Source organism: Phascolarctos cinereus, unplaced genomic scaffold (assembly GCF_003287225.1).
Source record: "Phascolarctos cinereus isolate Bilbo 61053 unplaced genomic scaffold, phaCin_HiC Scaffold_726;HRSCAF=1367, whole genome shotgun sequence".
Lineage (NCBI taxonomy): Eukaryota > Metazoa > Chordata > Mammalia > Diprotodontia > Phascolarctidae > Phascolarctos > Phascolarctos cinereus.
In genome coordinates this window covers 114,432,961-114,457,113 of record NW_027556098.1, presented here as the reverse complement: position 1 = coordinate 114,457,113, position 24,153 = coordinate 114,432,961, and the positions used below count along the sequence as shown (strand labels likewise).

Genomic DNA, 24,153 nt, shown 5'->3' with positions numbered 1-24,153 from the left:
TCACCATCCCCTGCCCCTCTGACTGTAGGGTGGAGCCATGAACTCCCAAACCTCCATTTAAGGAGGGAGCTTAGCTCAGACTATCTCCTCATTTCTCACCTGGCTGCTCCACTTTGGGACTTCTGGTTTTCCCAACAAGCCCCTGAGTCAGGTACCTTCCTCATTTCTCTTCCGACTCTCCTTTGCTCAACCTCCATTTGTGTTTTGTGTGTCTTTTTCCATTAGATTGTAAACTCCTTGAAGGCAGGGAGACTCTTTTTCTTATTCATATCTCATTCATTTCTTATTAGCACAGTGCCTGTATGACATAAATGACTGATTGAGCATGCAGGTATTTTTCCCATTTTATAGATGAGGAAATTGAAACTTAGAGTAGTTAAGTATCTTGACCAGGGCCACATGGCAAATAGTGAAGTTCAGACTAAAATTAGTGACTCTAGATACCTATCCATATGAGTTGGTTGGATATTAGCTGTGTCATTTTCTCTTTACAGCAATTTTGTCAAACTCAAATAGAAACCTGATAAAAGTCTTTTTTTGTATGTGGAGTTAAGTATTTTAATAGTATTTTATTTTTTTCCAATTATAGGTAAAGACAATTTTTAGCATTCATTTTTTATAAAATTTTGAGTTTCAAATTTTCTCCTTTTCTCTCTCCCCTCTAAGACAGAATGCAATTTGATAAAGGTTACATATGTGCAATCATGCAAAACCTATTTCCATATTAGTCATATTGTGAAAGAAGAAACAATTTGCAAAAAAAAAATTACAGATTGCAAATAGAAAAACTATGAAAAAACTAAAGAAAGTGAAAATAGTATGCTTTGATCTGCATTGAGATTCCATCAGTTCTTTCTCTGGATTTGGATAGCATTTTCCAATCATGAATCTTTTGGAATTGTCTTGGATCATTGTACTGTTGAGAAGAGCTAAGTCCATCATAGTTTATCATCGTAAAATGTTGCTATTACTGTGTACAATGCTCTCCTGGTTCTGCTTACTTCACTTTGCATCAGTGCATTTTAAGTCTTTCCAGGTTTTTCTGGAATCTACCTACTCATCATTCTTATAGCACAATAGTATTCCGTTACATTCATATACTACAACTTGTTCAGCCATTCCCCATCTGATGGGTATCCCCTCAACTTCCCATTCTTTGCCACCACAAAAACAGCTGCTACAAATATTTTTATATATGCAGATCCTTTTGCCTTTTTTATGATCTCTCTGGGATATAGAGCTAGTAGTGGTATTGCTAGATCAAATGGTATGCACAGTTTGGTTGGCCTTTGGGCATAGTTCCAAATTGCTCTTCAGGATGGTTGGATCAGTTCACAACTCCACCAATAGTGTGTTAGCGTCCCAATTTTCCCACATCCTCTCCAACATTTACCATTTTCCTTTTCTGTCATATTAGCCAATTTGATAGGTTTGAGTGGTACCTCAGAGTTGTTTTAATTTGCATTACTCTAATAGTGATTTAGAGCATTTTTTCATATTACTATAGATCCCTCTGATTTCTTCTGGATGAATAACTTGACACTTCTGCTTAAGAGAGCTCTTTACCATCCCATGCCACCAGTATCAGGGGAATTGATGCTGAAAGGAAAAAAACCCTGTTGCAGAGACTACTGACTATAGGAGAGAGTCCAATTTGAGTCCTCAGAGAGTATATGCTGCCACTAAATGGATACTTTTAAGTTTGCAGAAGAATACTTTTTCAAAGCATCTTTACATTTATTATTTTACCGTATCCTGATTCAGCAAGGCTGCATGATAATCAGGAAAGTTATTTTTGTTCTTATTTTACAGAACATGAAAATGAGGAATTGTGTGCTAAATGACTTTTTCTGTTAATCAGGTCTAGGGCTCAAACCCTGTTCTTTGGACTTCCAGCCCCAGGCTCTTTACTATGCGTCACTTCCCTTGGCAGTCTAGGGATCAATTTCCAACTTGACTGAACAAGGTAGAAAGTTACATAATTCTTTTAATCTCCATCATCCTAGCCTTAGGAAAGACTTCTCATTCAATTCCTATTTGCCTTCTAAGTATTTGTACTATGTGACATTGTGGGAGAAAGAAGTACAAAAGAATAGGCATGACTTCGAATTATTATTGTCACTGAAAACATCTTCCTCTGGTCTGGAGTCTTTTCTGTACAGTGGGCCTGAGACTACTTGAAAGCTGCTGGGCTTGGCTTTCATCCCTGTGTCCTCATCTACTGTCCTGAACTGCAGGGGGAAGGTAGTTCAAGTGGCAGGAGCTACCTCAGTGACAGTGCAAGGCCAGCAGAACTTGAGGGGCCTCTTGGATTGTGGGACTGGATTCAGTGGGTTTGAATTCTGCCTTTGATACTTAAGACACAGAAGGTTCTCAAAGTGGGCAATACCACCCCCATAGGGGGCCACTGGAATGATAGGGGGGTGGGCACTAGTAGCCTCCGGTACAATTGGGGGACATTAAATAAAAATAAGGGGGTGGTAGAAGCATAAGGAAAGAAGAGAAGAAAATTTTGAAAAAACCATTGGTACCTTTCATCTGTTGTGTTACAGAATTAAAGTCACAGTGATTACATTATTTTCCAAATAAACACACACAATGCAGGTTATAACAAATCAGTGGTCAACTGACAGGTCTTAACAAGCACTGGCAGGTGAGCACGTTGAACGTTGTTGGGAAATCCAGCATGCAACGGCAGGAATATGGGCATGTAATGACTTGTTTACAATATACTATATGGTTATGTGACACAATATTGCATTACCAAAATTTCAATGCAGTAAAAAACGCCCACAAATTTACAACACATTATTAAATTTAAGATACATCATTTTTTAAAAATTACATTTTTTTGAAATGACACAAATTTTAAAAAAACCATTAAAGGGTTAAAGAAAGATTTCCAAGAGAGCATTGAGCAATTTTTTTTTTTAAAGGGAGTGGTAGGCCAAATAAGTTTGGGAACCTCTGTCTTAGAAATATGTGACTGTGGCCAAAAGGTGACTATGGCCAAATTACTTATTATCTCTAAGTCACAGTTTTCTCGTCTGTAAAATGGGAATAATCATATTTATTATAACAGGATGGTTTGTAAGGAAAGTGCTCTACAAACCATAAAACACTATATTAAAGTAAAAGAGTATTTTAAATTAAAGCTTTAGTGTTGTCTTCCCCACTCTCTTTTAGGAGATGTGGTTCCCCGATTCTCACTTCCTAGATGGTCCTCAGATCCTCATTCATATTTAAATGTACATTTTATCCCCCAACCTGGTAGAAGATGGATTAGATTTATTTAACTTGGCCTTAGAGAGCAGAAGGAGCAGTGACTGGGAGTTCCAGAAAGGCTGATCTAGCATTGACTGTCAGCGAAAATTTTCTAATGAACAGAATGTACAAAAGTGAGATGGAGGTAATGGGCTCCTTCCAAGTAGTTTTCTTCAGAAAGAGTTTGGATGGCCCTTGTTTCAGATGTAGTAGAGGGGAACGGGTTGTTTTCAGCTACAGCAATTCTCAGAAACTATATGTGAAGTCAGAAAGGGGCTGAGAATCTGTGAGGCGGATGAAGTGAATTTCTGCTTAATATGAGCTGGACCAGAAGTTGCTCCTCTGAAGCTCTTTCTAACGCTCTAATATTCTGTGATTCTAAGACCCCTTGAGTAACAGTCACAGAGAAAGAGCAGCGGGTAGAAAGGGATCAGGTGTGTGACTGCTCAGAACAGATCTGGCAGGTGGCTCAATTTTGGTAGGATCAGCATCTGGTCCCCAGCTTTGCAAGGTCAGGAAACCACAAATTCACTCCAGGGTGCTCAGGCTCCGGGGGATTAATTCACACTAATAAATAAAACTCATAAGAAGCTAACTGATTAACCAGAATCCAAACTTATTCGTTTACGTAACTTCCAGGAACATAGCTGCCAAACTGCATTTGAATGATCTAAGCCGGTCAGCAGCACATTTGCAAAGTCAGGCAGCCTGCTGTAGTGTATAGGGCTGACCATAAGTCAGGAAGATCTGGATTCTAGGTCCATATTAATACTTAACCTCCCAGTGCCTCAGGCAACCACATAAGACTATAAACTAAGTTACGGATCTGAATTGGCAAAGGGAGTTTCCTCCCCAGGGAGCTTCTAGAACCAAAGGAAACAAAAGAGCAAAGTCTATTCCGAAAGACAAACAAAAAAAAAAGACTTCAGGTCCACAAATGTTTATCAAGCGCTTGCAGTGTGCAGAACATTTGGTGTGGAAGAGGAGATCCCCTTCCTCCTGGACTTTATAGGATAACACAGGTAGCAGTGATTGCAAAAAGGTATTTTGATGAGCCTAGACAGAGCAATGGGTGTCGCATGATCTTAAAGAGATATTGTCACCAGGCCATAATCCAACATACACTTTTCCACAGTAGGGAAATATTTATTAAATGGGCTAAATTGTCCGAGTAGGCCGGTCGAGCGCCCCTCCCCTCTTCCCTGGAATGACGACGCCCAGGCTTCCGAACCTCTGTTTGCTTCTGCGAGGCCTTGCTCCCTTCCCTTCCCTAGTACTTAAACACTAGTTGCTCCTCCCTCGTTATTATCACTCTCCTAAGTCCCCAGGCCCTTCACTCCCAGCATAAACCACCTACTGCAGACTTCATCCTCAACTAATTCCTTTTTCTGAGCTAGACCGACCTTAGTTTTTCTTCTTTTTAACACAAGCTGATGGAGGAGGGGCTGTTTGTCAGAGGCCGACTACGGTGGGTGGAACTACAACTCCCAGAAACTTCTCCAGGGCCCTGAGCACTGAAAGGGAACGCGCAGGCGTAGAAACCGAACTTCCCCTCTCCCCTTCCTCCCCCCAACGGCCCCCTCCCAACCTCCGACGTCGGTAGGCTGCTATCACGCAGGCGTGCTCCGAACGCCGGCTTCTCTGGTCTGGCTGCTTGCTCGGTACGCGGCGGTGGCGGAGAGCGAGCGAGGCCTGGTGAGCGCCGCTGAAGCCGCAGGCCAGCTGTGCGGTCGAGGGAACCGGTGAACACTTGACGCCCCCACTTCACCCATCGTGCGCTCGAGATCGGCTGCCTCGGAACCAGGTGGGCGCGCGGGTGGCGGCGGTTGGGGAGGGAAGGCGTCCGCAGGGATCCTCCCTCTTTTTCTTCCTCCCTCCCCCTCCCCCCTCCCACTCCGGGCTGTCCTCCCGCGGGGAGTGGGGAGAGGCCCCCCGGGCGGGGGCGGGAAGGGCGCGAGCTGAGATCCCTGGGCCCTGTCAGCTCGCGCCTTCTCCTCCCGTAGCCGCGCAGCTAACGGCAGCGCTGCGGAGGCCCGGCCAGCCTGGGGCTGGGCCCTGAGGTGCTGGTCACTGTCAGGAACGCCAGCGGCGGCGGCGAGAGCAGGAGGCGGAGGAGGAAAGAGGGAGGAGGAGGTGTGTTGGGGGAGGGGGAGCCCGGACTGGGCGCCCGCAGGGGCGTCGGCGGCGGGGAGGGCGAGGACCTACGCGGTGCCTGCGTGGTAGATGGGGGGGGCTCCTGAGCGGCCTGTCATCGGCAGGAGAGACCGGGGCGGTGTGTGTGCGTGCGCGTGTGAGTGTGTGTTATTGTGTTAATCCGGACAGGAAGGGACAGTCCGTGTGGGAGTTCGCAAGTTCGAGCGCCCCGTCCCCCCCTCCCCGAACTGGAGCGGATGGGTTTTTTGGGGGGGGTGAGGGGAGAAGGGGGCCTCTGCGGCTTGGAGGTGGGGGTGGGGCGCGGCTACGGCGACAGATGTCATAACAACACCGGCCTGAAAAGGCTGACGGGGGTGTGGTAATTATAGGCATGACAGAAGCACTTGTGACTAGAGCGCGGATAAATGGCGATTCGTGTGCCGGCATGGCTGTGAACGTCAAGGTTCGGAGGTGTGACGTGCGAAGAGAAGTGGAGGATGGATGCCCAGTGGCGGAGGGGGTAGAGCGCGGTGGGAGGGCCTGGGGGTGGGGAGGCAGGGAAAGTCCTGAATGCTGCCTCGATTATAAAACTGGAGAATTCCAGAAACAGTAATCCTTTAAAATTATCTTTAAGCTACTTAGGACAAATAATTGCAAAATACTTCCATCTCCATACTGTCTTACAGTAGGACATATCAAAAGAGCCTTATACATATCTCTTGTGATTTAATCTATACAAATGAAATCTGTTTTTTTTCTTGCTCTCCTCTCATTAATAGCCCCCTCTTTATTTTTTCTTTTTTTTGCTGTTTTTAGTTTTGAAAATGATCAAGAGATCATTTTCTAGATCATTTGAGTAGTAAGTAGTTACTACATTTTCTCATTGGCAGAAATTATGATTTACATCATGTGTTTTGAAATAAATTGTTATACGTGAAGCACCGGGATTTCATGATACGGAGAAAAGAAGAAATGTTTGTGGGATGAGTGGGTGGAGAACTAGGGGAACTAGTAGAGCATTTGAGCAGACTGTGATCGATATTGGGGCTGAAGGAAGCCCTAAACACTTGAGACAGACAAAAGGATTTGGGACAGAAGCTGGTTACCTTCTTAGATTAATTTCAACAGAGCTAGGTCACCCAGTCAAGCTTTCTGGAAGGGATAGGGTGTGGTATGAGGAATACTGGATCTGGAAGTATTCCCTTTAAGGGTACAGATCACAACCCATCCATACCTGCCCAGTATATGCAACTCTTGCCCCATGAACTATCATAAATACACCATACAGAGCCTCCTGAAATGTTAAGGGCTGTCCTTCCTTTCCCTGGTTATGATGAGGGTACCAGTGGAGGGAATGGGCTGTCAAATAAGTTATCCCTTACTTCATCTGTCCAACCTATCTTTTTCTGCCATACATTATTTTAGTAACATCCTTTAATCTATCTTTTCCCATAGTTCTGTGTTGCTTTGTATTGTTGTGTGCTTGTGCTCGTTATCTGTCTGCTCTATTACCCTTTGGTTTAGTCTTAATTTCAATTATTTGGACACTGTAGTGTTCTGTGACACTGTTCTCAATACAACACGAGAAGAATGCTGGTATTTTTAAAGTGCATTTAAAATATTGGTATTTTTAAAAGCTTAGGATAAGTAAAGACCTTTGCAACATCTCAAAAACAGTCTGTTTTCTCTCCTTTTTCAATTTTGAGCCCAACTCATTGTCCATTTGCTGTATATGAACAAGATTTATGCTAATAAACAAGATATATAGATTTTCTGCCTAATTACATGTCACTGTGTAGACAGTAAGCTTTTTTCCACCTGTTTTTTCCTCTGTGGATGGTTAGTCCAGATTTTTGAGTGATTATGTTTGGCTCCAAAACGAACTATTCTATATGAAACTAAAATCCAGTTTTGAGTAAGTGGCTCACCTGTTTCAGAGGAATTATGGTTTGGATGCTGTTCTTCCCTCCACTTTTATATTTATTACCAGTACTGTTCCCTTTAAATAGTACAGGTGGCCAAGATAACCTGAAATATTACTTTAGAATAATATAATATGTTTGTGAAAAACACAGTAATTGTTAACTCATGTGGTGCAGTACTTTTATCAGTTACATATTTGAGGCCGAGTAACTGTATGAAGAACACCTGTTCTAAATACTCTGAGGAGTACTTAGGAAAGGATAAAGTATGATCCTTGAGTTTACCATCTGGTAGAGGAAACAAGACCTACAGACCTCATAACATAGAGATCAAAGTGCAGAAATAAATATCAGTTAAAACTTTATTATTTGTCCTGCAGGAGTGGACCAGCTTGCTTATAATTTAGCTTTAAGGTTGCTAGGCCCTTGAGTTAAACTCTCTTGATTACTTCCTGTTAAAATCATTAGCGTCCTTCAAGGGGGCAACTCAGTTGCCATTTTCTACAGGAATCTTTTTTGATCGCCATAGTTGTGTTTATTGAAATCACAAATTATCTTGTATTTACTTTTCATCTTAAATGTTGTATTTCTCCTGTAGAATGTAATCTTGAGGGCAGGGACATTTTCAGGAACTTTTTTGTTCTAGGTGCTGAATAAATTCCTATTAAACTGAAAATGTGTTTTGAGTGATGAATTCAGCCAAGGTAGTGTAGGTAAATGTTTTTAGGCATAATTGAAAAAACATTATCCATTAATCCAATTGCTATAGTTAATCAATAGGAAGCAGGGAGGTGGCCTTAATCCAGTTGGAGGCAGGTATTGTAAATAGGAGAAAGTTTTGCAGTTCTCCAAAGGAGAATTGGAGCTACCAGGTGGAAGGGGAAAGATTGATTACAAATGCTACTGGTAGAAAATGTGAAAAGAATTTTATCTGAAGTACCTGGATGACAAATGATTAAGATATCTTTTCAGGGCTTTAAACAATACAGATAATCTTTGTATTCCAAATAAGTATAATGATGCTGTCCTTTGAATAGAGACATGAAGTTATTGATTCACCATGAGTTGTTTTCCAACTATAGTGATGTTTAGGAATCCACCTGTGACTTGAAGAGAGATAGGAAAAAAGTAACTTGAATTCTTTGAGGTTTTTCATCCATAATTCCCAAACCAGGAAAGGAGACTTGGAGTTAGAGTAGTTTGTGTCTTGGATTGTGCATTTGGTTAGAGATTTTGTCTGTTAGAGATTTGGTTAGAGATCTCTTTGGAAGCTGAGCCTAGTGATTTGAGGTACAGGGAAGTTGAGGAATATTAACAATTGCACTACAAGGTTTGACTTAGTAGGAGCTAGAAAATTGTCACAATTCACCATTTCATTTTGAGCATATGTACTTTTCAGTGTACAAAGAACAAAAAAAAGATTTTTGGCTGAAACTGTTAACTTCTATTATGTACAATTTTTCAAAAAGGACATTAAGTATAACATGGTAGTGCAAGAGGTGTATGAATTACTGGGCATTAGCAACTATTTTGGTGTGATTTCATTTTATGAGGCAGTATTTAGGAATCGATAGAGAGCTGGCTTAGAAGCCAGAAAAACCTAGACTGAAGTCACTTAACCTTTCATTACACTAGGCAACTGTCTTAAGAGAAGTGGAGAAGGTGGGTAACTTGAATTGGTAGAGGGGGTATCCTTACCTTAGAGTTCCCTATACTACAGGTCCAGTCCCTGTCCCAGGCTTTTGTGTGTGTGTCTGCTGACACTGTGATGGCTCAGAATGTCTGACCTTGACCATACAAGAACTAGATTGAGTTGGTTTTCTCTGATCAGCCTCACTTTTAGTTCTTTCAGTTGAGTGTTAGATTTTGTACACAAATGTTGCATTGCTCTCTTTTTGTTGTGTTTTTAAGTTTCTGTTTATTAAGAAGGAACATTATTATTCTAAGGAAATACGCAAAAGTTGTAGCTTTTGAAGAGCACACTTTGATGTTGTGAGATGTTGTAATGATTTCTTGACTTGGAGATCTCAAGTGATTCAGAGGTCATTTAACTCATAAGGATCAGTCACACTGAAATGCAAAGGAAAATGTGGTCCAAAATGAAGAATCAGTGCCAGGAACTGACATTTCAGCTGCAAACCAGTCTAATCTCAAAATAAAGATCTTCAAAAGGACCTGATAGCCAAAGAAGTTGCTATTGGTGCTTCTTCTATGTGACATAGGCTTCCTGAAATTGGAAGAACAGAGAGAAGACCTGTTTTAAAAATAAAAGTTTCTGACTCTTGCTATGAAGAAAAAAAATGCTTGACGTAGACAAGACGATACAAAGGCTGAAGCACTGGAGATTTGAAAAAGGTAATTTTTACAGATGAAATTCACTTGTTCAAGTCTATGTCAAAACTGTTATTAGAAGTCTGAATACACCTGTAACAACTATAAAACAACTTCATCAGATTGTAAAATATTCACACACATATCCCAAATGTCCAGATTTGGTGGGGGTATTTTTTTTTTTACTTTCAGTGAGCCTATAACTCTGTATTCCCCATTGGAGGAATAATGAACTCTGATAAATATATTGATACCTGGGGAAGCCAAATTATTCTAGAATTGTAGAAATTCCAAGATAGAAATAGAATATTGTAATATAAAATTAACACCTTGCCACATGTCAACAGAGGGTTAAGAATCTAGTCTTTCAATATCCTGGGAATTTGCTTGATTTAAACTCCATGGTTGGGTTGGGGGACACCTCATGGGCTATACTTTTCTAAGGCTAGACTTTGAAAAATGAATTGTTTGTCAAATACACTTATATCCAATGTCATGATGAAGAATTAAAGAATGTATCGAAATCTTCTGAACTCATTACCAAGTCATGAAATAAATGGTTTTGACAAATAGAAGACCTGTTTTATATTAAAAAGATTTTTTTAATGTGTGGTTAAGTCAATAAATTAGTTTACTTTGCTCCAGTTAGTTAGCATTCCAGCTGTAACAAAATTGGCTCATTTGTGTCACCTTTTGAACTTTTCATTTTCTTCTGTGTATTTTAAAAATATTTTATTGATGTTCTTATTTTTGCATCTCTCTTTTCCCTTTTTTGTGTATTTCTGTCATGATTAATTCATCTTCCCCTTTCCCCAATCAAACCATCCTCCCTTGTAATAGGTATAGTTAAGAAAAACAGATTTGTTCATTAGCCATTTCAGAAAATTTACATCTTGTTCTGCCATTCAATTAATTTTTTCCAACAAGCCATTTTAAATAAGGGCCTGTTGTGTGTTACAGCTCATTCTTAGGTGTCAAAACAAATAAACAGAAAATATGATCCCTGTCTTCACTCTTGTTATCTAATTTGGGAAAGAAGACATGAAACACTGGAAGCCTTGAGTAAAGAGTGGAAATCGCACTGGATTTTGAGCCAGGATATGCCCAGCTCTGCTACTACCTGGGATAGATATCTGGTGGCTCAGTGGAAAGAGCACTGGCTTGGAGTCAGGAAGACCTGAGTTCCAGGCTGACTTCAGATACTAATTAACTATGTGTGACCCTGGCAAGTTACTTACTCTCTCTCTGCCTCTACTATAAGATGGGGAAATGATAGTGTCTACCACACAGGATGGTTGTTAGGATCAGATTAGGTACCTGTAAAGAAAAACGTTTAGCATGGTGGTTGGCATGTAGTAGGTACTATATAAATGCTTATTCCCCTTCCTTCCCTTTCCCATGCTATCTACGTGACATTGAGCAAATAGTTTAATCTCTGTGTCTCAGTTTCCCAATCTGCAAAATGAAGGAATTGGACTAAATGACTTCTGAGTTCCCACCCAACTGTAAATTTATGATTCTGTGAACTAGAAAATAATTCTAAGGGTGTTTCCAAAATAAGAGAAAGTTCATTGTTGCATTTGTGAAGGAAGGTGGGCCTTCAGCTGTGCTTTTAATATACAGGAACCTCTATGGTAATAAATACTGCTTAATTTATATAGTGCTTAATGGTTATTGCTTTCATGTATATATTATTTCATTTGATTGTCACAAAATAGAAGTTAGTAGTAAAATTACAGATGAGGAAACAGGTTATTTGCTTAAAGTTGCAGAGCATAGTATGGTAGGTAATCAGTATTTGTTGAATGTTTTCATTTGACATTTTGTTGAATTAATTCAAAGCATTTGAAGGCCATTGATGTTTTCTTTACACTTCTACTGATGTCTTGTGTTTTTCTCTGCATTCCTTTGGACATCATCTCCATTATTTTTCTCTATCCATCAATAACGGCTGTCTTTCTGGTGCTTTTTTCCCTGCACTTTTTGGCCATCCTCTTAATTTCTTATCTGTACTGGGCCAACTTTTGGGCCATTTTGCCCTCCTATTCTGTACTTCTCTTAACTACCTCAATGATTCGTTTAGCCTATTTGACTCTTCCAGCATCCTCCCCAGCTTCCATTTATTTTGACTAGGTTCTGCCACATTTCCTCCATTGTGTAAAATGGTAGTGATGTTCAGAGAGTTAAATTATCATGCTTCAGAGATGGAAGCATTCTGATAAGTCATCAGTGAGAAGAATTATGAGATGGGAGAGGGTTATTTTTTAGAAATACTGCTGAGTTTTTAGTCTTTCTTTCATTTCATTCCCAGAATCTAAGTGAGCATTCCACCTATGATAGTTTTTTAATAAATGTTTAACAATTAATTGCCAAGATCATAAATTATTTGGGTAAAGATTCCTGGTATGACAACTACTAGGAAAACAAGAAAGCAGTTTGAAATATAACCTCATATAAAAAGTCACACTATAAAAATATTAGAAGAGAATCAGATCAGATACCTTTTAAAGTTGTGACTAGGGGAAATAAGGGTTAGAGATGATCACGAAAGATAAAGTAGATAATTTCAACTACATGAAATTGAAAAGCTCTTGCAAGAACAAAATTACTGCATATAGGATAACAACAAGCATGGATTGGGGGAAAAATGTCAAATATGTCTGAAAAGGGATTGATACCCAAGATACAGAGGCAATTAATAAAGATGTATAAGGCCAAGACTCCATTTAACCAACAAGCATTTGGGCAGGGAAGGGAAGAAGTACTGAAGCACTAGACATAAAAAAAAAAACCAAGTGAAGCTGTCCCTGTCTTTGGGCTAACAATGTATAACAAGTCAAGATAACATACATACATACATATTATATATATGTATATATATATATATATATACACACACACATATATATACACACACATATATATATGTATATAGGTGAATATACCTGTATAGGGCTATATAGGTATCTCCCTATATAGGTTATATAGATATATCTAGATAGACAAAATGTGTAAAAGACAATTTGGGAGCAAAACCCTAAAGTAAGTGGGAGGTATGCAAAAATTCTGTAGAAGATGACACTAAATCTGAACCTTGAAGGTTAAAAGGGATTCTAAGAAGTGGTAGTGAGGAGTATATGTGTGGTGTGGGCTAAAGACCACTCTCAGACACAAGAGATAGAATTCTGTTATGTGAGAGTGCAGTAAGAAGGTCATTTTGACTACACTGTAGTGGGTGTGAAGGGGAGTATTGTGTAAAAGCATGAAAAGTAAGATAAGTCCAAGTTGTGAAGAGCTTTAAGTGTCAAACAGAGGAGTTCGTGTGATTCTGCAGGTGATAAGGAGCCCACTGGAGTTTGTTAAGGGGTTGATGTGATCACACTTGGACTTTAGTAAAAATCATTTTGGCAGTTATGTGAATGATGGATTGGATTGGGGAAAGCATTTTGGAAACTGTTATGGTAGTCTAGGCAAAAGAGAATAAAAGTCTTAATCAGGCTGGTAGCCAGGTAAATATAAAGGGAGCAAAATTGACATAGAGTGGAAGTAGAATCAACTATTTGGTGATTTTGGGCTTAGATAAAGGGTTAAAAAAGCATGGCAAAAAAAGGGAAAAATTCAGGGAGAGAAAATACCCCGTTCCAGGTTTTTTGTCTTTCTTCCAGAAAAAAGAGAGACATGTTTATCATGTTACCAGAAGTCTCTCTTTCTCTCTTTTTATTTTTGTTTTTTTCGTTTGTTATTGTCTTTCATAGTGGAAGGGGAGAAATAGTCACTCAAAAGGGCTGTGGCCTTGAGAAGCTAGGGAGATAGTGCTTGGGGCTTTCAAATGAAGAAAGCTAGAGAACTTCCCACTTTAGTTATGTTGTTGTTGTCATTTAGTCATTTTCAGTTGTGTCCAAACTCTTCGTGACCCCATTTGGAGTTTTCTTGGCAAAGATACTAGAGTGGTTTTCCATTTCCTTCTCTAGCTCATTTTATAGAGGGAGGAAACTGAGGCAACCAGGGTTAAGTGACTTGGCTAGGGTCAGACCCCCAGCTAGTAATTGTCTGAGGCCTGAGTTGTACTCAGGTTTTCCTGATTCCAAGGTCTGGTGCTCTACGCACTGCTCCACCAACTCCTCTACATAAACATTAGTTACATTTCCTTTTATCTTTTCTCAGGTGATGACTGGCCAGGACAAGATTGAGGCTATGGACTACTGGGACTATGTGCACAATTGCAATGCACACTGTCTCTGCATATTCTAACACTAATATCCTTAGTTATATAGCTTTTTATGGTCCCAAAATACTTTCACATACATTATTTGATCTTCCCAACAATTACACATTTTATAGTTGGGGTGCTAAGAACTCAGAGTTTAACTGATATCCAAAGTCATGCAGCTAGTTAATTAACAGAGTAAGGCCTCAAACCCACTTCTGATTCTAAATCCATTGCTTTTTCCCCTTAACAATGAAGAAAAGCATAATGGTTTTGCTTCTCTTGCCAGTAAAAAGTTCTAGTGTCAGCTTTTTGTTTTTTGAAAGCAAGGGAAAGGAGATTGTAATACAAAGATAATTAAATTTAAAATCTTTAATATGCATGGCTAAAATTATTGTAGAGGGGTGAGAGATGATCAGAACCCTTTCTAATCAGTCCTTCCTCCCTAATCAGTCTTCCTGCAGAGCCCCAAGAAGATAAGGAACTACATAATGAAGACACATAATAAATTATCATCTCAATGTAATATGTAATCAGTGCTTGTTAATTGTTGACTTCTTGTTTCAGATCAGATTAGGGGCCAGTCCACTTCTTCGAATTATGCTTAGAGGAGATGGTAATTTATACAGTTGGCTAATCACGTTTATTTTATGTAGATTTTATTTCAGAGGGTAAAGATTATGAGTATATATGTTTTGTTTGGAATTAGAGACACCAATGTTTTGTCTATGTATTGGCTGGGATTAAAACCCAGATCTTTTGGTCTTTCCTGTCTGTTACTGTTTTCCATTATAACACCTAGTCGTAAGAGGTCATAATTCAATTTTGAACGTGTTTAATTGGAAGTTACTTTGGGGTAAGCAAACAGATGTGCTTGAAGATAGTTGGAAATATGGAACTGGTAAGTTTTTCAAGTCTCCCACGTTTGTTCCTCCCGTCTCCCTAAGGCAAGATCTCATCAGCCTTGCTACTCTACTTTTTGCCCCTCTGATTGGAGAGTGGAGACATGAACTCCAAATTTCTATTCTGGGAGAGAGTTCTGCTTAGACATCTCATTTCTCATTTGGCTGCACTACTTTGGGCCTTCTCTGACTTTACCATGTCTCCCACCCCCATGTTGAGTACTTTACCTTCCCTTCTTCCCCTTTTTCAGTTTACTTTTGTGTGTTGTCTTCCCCCGTTAGATTGTAAGCTCCTTGAAGGCAGGGACTCTCTTTTCTTTTTTTATATTTGCATTTTCAGAGCTTAGCATGGTGTCTGGCACATAACAAGTGTTCAATACGTATTTATTAACTGTTGAGAAAATTAAGGTAATTTCATTGTAAACTCACTCTTCTTCCCTTCACTATATCTCAAAACTCCTTCACAAAATCCCCCACTCTTTCCTCCTTTCCTCCTCTCTCTGAGTACCTTTACTGAGGCCAAAATCTCTCTTTACATGTGTTTTTGGTCCCACCCACTTCTGTCTGCTCCAGTAAATTGCCCCTTCAGTGATCCTCCACTCATTCTCAACCTCTTTACATTCTGTTCCTTAATATCTTCAAACGTACCCAATTTCCTTTATCCTTAAAAAAACCTTCTCTTGACTCTTATCTCCACAAGTTATTATCCTATAACTTGTCTTTCTTTCTTAGCCAAACTTCCAAAAAAATGCACTTTTTACCTCTACTTACTTTCCTTTCAAGTGTTTGTAGTCTAGTGTAGTCTAGCTTCTGACTTTTTCCCTCAACCAAAGCTACCTCTCCAAAGTTATCATTGATCAAATTTGCCAAATCTTATAGTCTTTTATCAGTGTTCATCCTTCTTGACCTGCTTCATTTGACACTGACCACCCTCTCCTCCATATTCCCTCTGGGTTTTCTTTTCACTACTCTTCTTGATTCTCTTCCTACCTGTTTGATAGTATATTCTCTCTGGGTATGCCCGGAGGTTCTGTTCTGGGCTGCCTTCTTGCTATATACTGTTCCTCTTGCTCATCTTTTCAGCTCGTGTGGATTTAACTATCACTTTTATGCATATGATTCACAGATTTATAAATCCAGTCCTAGTCTGTGTTTGAACTTGGTCTCATACCACCAGTTGCCTATTGGACATTTCAAAGTGAATCCTGGAAACATTTTAAACTCAGCATATCCAAAACAGAACTCATGACCCTTCCAAACCCACCTTTCTTCCAGACTTCCCTGTCAAAGGCACTACTGTTTTGTTCAGTCTCCCAGGATCATAAGTTTGGCTTTATTTATCCTCAACTCTACTTTCTCTCATCTCACATTTCCCAGTTAGTTGCCAGATATGGAAATACATTTCTACCTTCGAAAGTAGCAATCCATTTTTACCTCTGTAACAACTCTCACAACCTCCATCCCTAACTACCTTGTATTTATTTTGGATTTATTCTCTGTATGTCTGCGAGTGTGCATGCACATGCATGTATGGCTTATAAACTCCAGAGTAGGGATTGTTTCATTCTTTGTTTTTGGTCAGCGAGACAAAGCATTTAGTACAGTACCTGGCATATAGTAAGTAGTTGCTTAATGAATACTTGTTGATTAATCTGCTGGCTCAAATGTTGTTTGTTTATAACAAAGACCAGTAAACACAGTGGAATCTTGTTTTCCCTGAACTTTTAAATCAGTTATGTAATGATATATTCTGATAATGCAGAATGTCATTTGCAAAAGCCTGCCTGTTGTTTCTCTTTGCATATTTTTATCAAGCATGTTCTAGATGTGTTTGGAAGTTATTCTCTTAAAAATTTTTGCAGTGATTAGAAAGTAGCTATGTAAGTCAGTAGTTGATAACTTCTAGATATCTTCTTTTTAGTAGTAATAAAGTATGTGATTTTTTCCCAAACATATTAATCTTCAAGAAGCAAAATGGCTTATTGGATGGAGGACTGGCCTTAGGCTCAGGAAGTTATTAAGTTTGACATCTGACATATAATAGATGTGTGACCATGGACAAATCACTTTATCTCTCAGTGCTCCCAGTCAATTCTCTAAGTTACAGAAACTCTAAGACTCTAAATGACAGAGGGCTTGCATATCTGCATTAGTGGAAGGAACAGGTTTGGATATCTCTGTTCAGAGCACAGACTGACTTCAGTTTTTTGTGAGAGTTCATGTTCATCTCCACCTCTAGTGGCTTCCAGCCTCATTAACAGAGTTTGTGCTTATTTTCTTAGTTGAACCTTCTCTTGACCTCTATGGCTTCCACTTTTCCTCAGCTGGTGCTGGCTATCCTGATTTGTTCCCTCTACGAGCCTCTAGCCTCTTCTAACCATCTTTCCTCATCGTTTGCATAGAGTGTTAGTGCCTGAGTTGCATTTATCTTCTTGGTAGTCTTTTTTGTTTTTTTTGCTGTGATGAAAGGGTCATAGATCTAAAACTGGAAGCAGTCTCAGAGGCCATCTACTCCAACCCCTCTCATTTTACAGATGGGGAATCCAAGTTCTAGGGAGGTTAACTGACTTGTCCAAGATTACAGTTGTAATAATAATCAGAGGTAACATTTAAATCCAATTCTTCTGACTCTTGAGCTAGCATACTTTTCACTGTACCATACTAAGCATTCCATGTTATGTTTCTTTTTGCCATAGGACCCATGATAACACTAATTATACTGATTTCTTTATGTGTCAGCTCAAGAACAGCCTTGGTTGTGAGCCTCTTGTTAATACATCACTCTCCTTCATACACTTAGTGGTCCATCCAAACTGACCTTTTTATTCCTCTCATTACATGCCATTATCTCATCTCCATACCTTTTTGTTGGCTCCCCCATGTCAGGAATGCACTCCTTCTACCCTATAGAATTGCTCATTTCTTAGCTCAGGTATCATCTTTTATATGACACCTTGCCTGGATTCCCTTAGTACTCAGAATTTATTTTGTATGAATTTGGTATATACTTACGAGTACCTGTTGTTTTCCCTGCTGAATGTAAGCTCCTTGGGGATAGGAACTGTTTTATTCTCGTCTTTGTGTCTGTAGCACCTAGCACAATGCCAAACATAGTAATGTTCTTAATAAGAGTTTGTTAATTATTGAACCTTTTTATTTCAGCTTAATTATATTTTCTGCTTTCATTTATAGCAAGAATATCAATATTGATTGAGATAATTCAGTTCTTGTACTAGTACGTTGGCTGGTTGTTAGTTGGTCTTAGCATACTCGTATTTAGAACACTAGTGTTTTAGTTGATGCTTATTGATAGTTTAAAAACTTGTGAATTTTAGCAACTTCTACTTTTTTCTACATTTTTCTGATGCCAGTTCAGAATAAGAAGAGGGTTATATAGCACAGTGAAGGTCAGTTTGTATTTCTCTTTGTTTCTGCATAGTATATTGGTAATCAGGCATTTCTTATTGTTTTCAGCATTTTTAAAGTAATTTATAATTGACTTTTTATCCTCTTTTGGCTTCTCCATTACAATTAAGCTATTTCTAGGGTAGGGACTATTTTATACTTTTTTTTTTTGACCAGGCAGTGGGATTAAGTGACTTGGTCAGGGTCACACAGCTAGTAAATATCAAGTGTCTGAGGCCAGATTTGAATTCAAGTCCTCCTGACTCCAGGGCTGGTACTCTATCCATTGTGCCACCTAGCTGCCCATATTTTATACTTTTTTGTTTCACATACCTAGCCGTAGTGTTAGTTCAGCAAACATTTATTATCTCTTATGTGCAAAGATATGCTAGAACTGATAATATAGAGACAAAAGAACTAACAGCTCCTTTCCTTAAGGTTCTTTAAATTCTTTTGGAGAGGAGGGAAGGTATGACAAATAGGAAGAAAACATGAACAATTTGGGAAATTAGGGGAAGCCTTTAGGGAGAAAGTGGTATCCATGCTGAATCCTAAGGAAGCTAAGAATTCTGTCAGGGGAGATGAGGGTGTGAATTCTAGGCTTGCAGAAGAGTGGCATGTGAAATACACAGAGGAAGGTAGAATGATTGTGAAGTATGAAGGGGAGTTATAAGTTTGAAATGGTAGACTGGAATCAGATTATGAGGATTTTAAGCCTCAGGCTGAGGAATTTCCATTTATGCAAGAGGCAACAGGGAGCTTGGGAGTGACATGGTCAGACATATACCTTAGTAAGGTTATTTTGGCAACTGTGAGGGGTGGATTATGGAGGAGACACCAGAGGCAGGCAAATGGATTAGGAAGCTATTAAAATAATTCATGAGAGGTGGTGAAGGTTTGAATTAAGATTGTGACTTTGTAAGTACAGAGAAAGGGACAAATTGTGAAATGTTTTTTAACAGAAGATGCACTAGGACTTAGCAACTGATTAATTATGGGAGAAGTAAGGGAGAGTTAAGAATCAAGAATGACTCCAAAGTTTTGAATATGAGTAACTGAAGGGGATGATGGGAAATAGGGAAGTTTGGAGAAGCAGTGTTAGATGAGGAATTCAGTTTTAAGTCATGCCTGGTAAAGAAGCCCAGCAGCTAGTTGGTGATGAAGGATTGGAATTAGGAGAGAAATGAGGCCAGAATAAATAGATTTGGGAATCATTTGCACAGATATGATCATCAAATTCATGGAAGCAGATAAAATCACCAAGAGAGAACAAAAAAGGATCAAGGACAACCATACTTAAGAGATGTGAACTGGATGATAATCCAGCAGAGGAGAAGGAACATTATAACATATAGGAGAAGCTGGAGAGAGTAGTGTTATAGAACCTATAAGAGGAGAAAATATCCAGGAGAAAGGAGGTGATCAGTAGTTGCAAAGGCTACATGAATTACAAGAAAAACTGAGTTTGCATTCAAATCACTCACCAGTGAGGACAGGGAACAACCCTTCTGGATAGATTAACTGGGAGGAAGGTGAAGGGAGAGTAGAGGATGAGGTGAGGTCCACAATGTGTTGTTCCAAGTGTAGCAGCAAGGTACCCTAGCAAGCTGCCTAGTGTAGATATCTAGATAGGATATGAAGTGTATTCTTGAGCTAGCTAGATACAGTTAACTTCACTACTCTTATCTCCTATTTCTGTGCCTTTGAGGGGCTGTCCTCCATGCCTGGAATGCACTGTCTCCTTATCTTTGACTCTTAAATTCACTGGCACATAATAAATGTTTGTTGATCATTTAATTGATGTAATGCCAGATTGTAACATGCCAGAAGAGTTTGTGTTTGATCCTAGAGGCAAAAGGGAGCCATTGGAGTTTTTCGAGCCAAGGAGTGATATGGATTTGACCATTGGGAATATCAGTTTAGGAGCTATGTGAAAGATAGATTGGAGACAGGAGAGACTGGAGGCAGGGAGACTAGTTAGTCTCCTAATTAGAAAGCTATTGCAATGGTCCAAGATAGAGTTGATGAGGGCCTGAACTAAGGTGGTTATGTTATTATGTTGTGATGCAAAAGGTGTTGGGGAAGTAAAATTAAAAAGATGTGACAACTGATTGTATATTAGGAGTGAATAGTCAAGGGTACCCTCACTGAGGTTGTGAAACCTGAGGGATTAAAAGAGAGAAGGATAAATTCTGTTATAAATATTTGGGATTTGAAAAGCTTATGGGACATCTAGGTAGAGAAGCATGGAGCTCAGGAGAAGAGGAGGGCTAATTTAGAAGTGTCATCCCTATGGAAATGATAATAGAATACATGTGAGCTGATGAGGCCATTGAGAGAGTGTAGAGGTAGGAGAGGACCCAGGACATGGAAGATGATTCAGCAAAAGAAACTGAGAAGTATAAGTCAAATAGGAAGAGAACCATGACAGAACAGTATCACAAAAACTCAGCATATATCAAGAGAGGGAACAGGGATAGTCAACAGTGCCTCCATATAGTCAATAGATAAATCTAGAGTGGTCAAGAAAGATGAGAAATGAGAAAAGATAATTAAATTCAGCAGTTAAGAGATTATTGGTGAGATTGGAAAGGGAAGTGGTATGGTTAGAAGTTAGACTGTCAGGAATAGCAAAGTGATTAGGAGGTAAAGACATAGTTACAGTAAGTGTAGACAACTTTTTCCAGGAAATTTTGTTGTGGCCAGAAGGAGCAATGTAACATGATAGCTTGAGGGGTCAGGGTAGAATCAAGTGAAGTTTTGTTTTGTTTTGTTTTTCAAGATTAGGGAAGGATCATGTGTAATGGATAAGAAGTTGCAAATGATGGAGAGAAGACAAAAGTTTAAAAGGAGATCAAGGGCAAAAGTTAAAGGGTTTGTAACTGGCAAAGAGAAGAGCCACTTCATCCTCAAACTCTAGAGCAGGGCTTCTTAAACTTTTGCTGCTTGTGACCCCTTTAGCACTGCTTAAACTGTGGAATTAAACCCACAGTTTAACTATGGATTTCCCATATGGGAACTATGTTAAAATTAAGTTAAACTATAGGTTTAACTTAAACTATGTGTTTAGTATGGAATTAAACCCACAGTTTAAGAACTGCTGCCTAGAGCAAAGGTGGAAAGAATGGGGGATAATGTTATGGTGATTTGAATTGTAGAATTAGGGAGGAGAGAGAGCTCAGGATGGCGATCTTTAATTTTTTTTTAGTGTTATATGATGTGGAATATTTTGCTGAGGGAAAAGAGTTGGTACCTTATGAGGAGAGAAGGCTGTCAGGGGAGTATGATCTTCAGGAAGAATAAGCAGAATGATGTGCAACAGTGAGGACCCAGTTGAGATAAAGGGAATGGAGGGCAGAGTCAAGATGGCAAAGTGAAGGGTCGCTACTACCAAACTTCCCCAAAACCTCTCCTACAGAATGACCACAGAAAACACCAAATAGAATTCGAAGCAGAAAAGCCAACATCAAGTCAGAGTGAGTCATTGCTCCAGCCCAGAAAAGCTTAGATAGTCAAAGAGGTGTGCAGATACTGGAAGCAGCACTGGCTGTGGGCCTTGGAGGTGTCAACTGTAGGACCAACAGCAGCAGGGAGAGCACTGGACACACCCAACACAGGGATGGTAAGGTGACTGAACAGACAGATTCTGGGGAACAGTCACTGTGCTAGCATTGGGTGCAAGTCCAGTTCCATTTGACAGCTCCATAGCCTTTTACCCAGTTCCATGTTACATTTCCAGGGTGGAGAGGAGCAGTCACAGTCACAAGGAACCAGGGACTCTACCTCGGTAAGGACCAGAGTAGAAGGGCAGTGACCAGACCATTCCTCAGATCACAACACTTCAGAAGCACTGAAAGCCTACAGGCCTCCAGATCAAACCATAGAAGCTCAGGCTGGCCATTCTCTCCCCATCCCCCCAGCACACCACCCCCACCAGAGGTGAGCAGAGCCTAATTCAAACATGAAGGCCAAAGTTTAAAAAAAAAAAAAGGCTGGAAAAAACAATAGCAAAAAAAACCTGACCATAAAAAACTCTCAGGTGATAGGGAAGCTCAAGACACAGATTCAGGAGAAAACAACAACTTGAAACTGTCTGTAAGGAAAGCCTCAGAGGAAAATGTAGATTGAACACAAGCCCTACAAGAATTCCTAGAAGAGTTAAAAAAAATTTTTTTTCAATAGAAAAATCAGCAGTTAAGGAAAAATTGGGAAAATAATTGAGAGCAACACAAGAAAATTATGAAAAGAGGAATAGCTTGGGAAAAAGAAGTATAAAACTTCACTGAAGAAAATAAGAATTGGTCGAGTGAAAGCCAGTGACTTCACAAGATATCAGGAAACAATAATACAAGGTCAAAAGACTAAAAAGAAAAAAAAATGAAATCTCTTATCAGAAAAAAACAACAGACATGGAAAATAGATCAAGGAGAGATCGTTTAAGAATCCCTGGAATACCTGAAAGCCATGATCAAAAAAAAAAGCCTAGATATCATATTTCAAGGAATTATAAAGGAAAACTGCCCAGATATCATAGAACCAGAGGGCAAAGGTAGAAATTGAAAGAATCCTGAAAGAGATCCCAAAATGAAAACTCCCAAGGATATTATAGCGCCTAGGTCAAGGAGAAAATAATACTGCAAGCATTCAGAAAGAACTACCATGGAGCTGCAAGATTTAGTAGCTACCACTTTAAAGGTGCAGAAGGCTTGGAAATATGATTCCTGGAAGACAAAAAGAGCTAAGAATAACCTACCCAGCAAAACTGAGTATAAATCCTAGAGCGAAAATAAAGGATATTTAATGAAATAGAGGACTTTCAAGCATTCCTGATGAAAGGACCAGAGCTGTACAGAAAATCTGACGTTTAAATTCAAAACTCCAGAGAAACATATGGGAAGTTGATGCATGTAATTCCTCCTGCTTTCCTTCCTTTCTTTTGAGGCACTCATGGTTAAATGACTTGCTCAGGATCACACAAGCTGGTAAGTATCTGAGGCCAAATCTGAGCTCAGGTCATCCTGACTCCAGGGCTGGTGCTGTATCCACTTTGCCACCTAGCTGCTCCCATGTAACTACTAAGAACTTTATCATCATTAAGGCAGTTAGGAGTCTGTCTGCTTAGAGGCCATGAGTGAGTATTAAGTTGGGATGGTCTCAAAAACAGAGTGGAAGGGAGTGAAAGAATGGGGAAATTGTCTCATATAAAAGAATTACAAAAGGAAGAGTTTTTGTAGTGGAGGGGAAAATGAGGGGGAGTGGGCAACACTTAAAAATCTCCCTCTCTTCTGCACTGGTTCAACGGAATAATAATATATACACACACAGAGTTGAGTATAGAAAATCATCTTAGCCAACTAGAAGTAGGAAAGAAAGGAACTAAGAGAAAAGGGATCGGGTGATAAGAGAAAGGATAGATTAGAGGAGGCAGTGATCAAAGGCTAAAAGGGACTGGGTAAAAAAGAGAAGGATAAACAGAAGAGAATAGAATGGAAGGAAATACGTAGCACTCATAAACGTGAATGTGAATGGGACAAAGTCATAAAATGGCAGAAGATAGCAGAACAGATTAGGAACCAGAATCCAACAATATATTGTTTACAAGAAACAGGAAGAGTTTTATCTTTTGGTAGTTTTGGAGATCCATCTTCATTTACAATGAAATGGGCAACATACAAACGAATATATACAAAAGTAAACCATATATTACAGGATAAGTAGGAAATAATTAGCAGAGAGAAGGCACTAGAATTAAATGGGATTGAGAAAGACTTCCTCTAAAAGATGGATTTTAGTTGGGGCTTAATGGAGGTCAGTAGTTGGAGGGAGAGTATTCCAGGCATCATGGGGACAGCCAGAGAAAATGTCTGGAGCTGAAAGAGTGTCTTGTTTGTGGAATAGCCAGGAGTCCAAGTACATGGCGAGGGAGTAAAGTGTATGAAGATTGGAAAAGTAGAAGGGGACTTTAGGTTATGGAGGACTTTGAAGGCCA

General features: G+C 39.5%; 1 protein-coding gene and 1 long non-coding RNA gene across 6 annotated transcripts in view; one reads left to right on the top strand and one right to left on the bottom strand.

Annotated features, from left to right (window-relative positions):
• LOC144454518 (uncharacterized) overlaps positions 1–4,932 on the bottom strand; it is a 33,403-nt gene extending 28,471 nt beyond the window's left edge. The window contains exon 1 of one of the 3 annotated variants that reach the window (XR_013482964.1): positions 4,853–4,932. This is a non-coding gene — a long non-coding RNA (uncharacterized LOC144454518). The other 2 variants (XR_013482966.1, XR_013482965.1) reach the window with 2 other exon arrangements.
• KPNA1 (karyopherin subunit alpha 1) overlaps positions 4,887–24,153 on the top strand; it is an 86,472-nt gene continuing 67,205 nt past the window's right edge. Inside the window, exon 1 of one of the 3 annotated variants that reach the window (XM_020985936.2) lies at positions 4,887–5,068. Coding sequence is in view for 1 of the 3 variants with exons in the window: in XM_078146733.1 (XP_078002859.1) it covers positions 9,620–9,674 (55 nt within the window). In the remaining 2 variants the exon portion in view is untranslated. Of the gene's footprint in view, positions 5,069–5,292; positions 5,398–9,572; positions 9,675–24,153 lie in introns of those variants that run through there. The other 2 variants (XM_020985938.2, XM_078146733.1) reach the window with 2 other exon arrangements.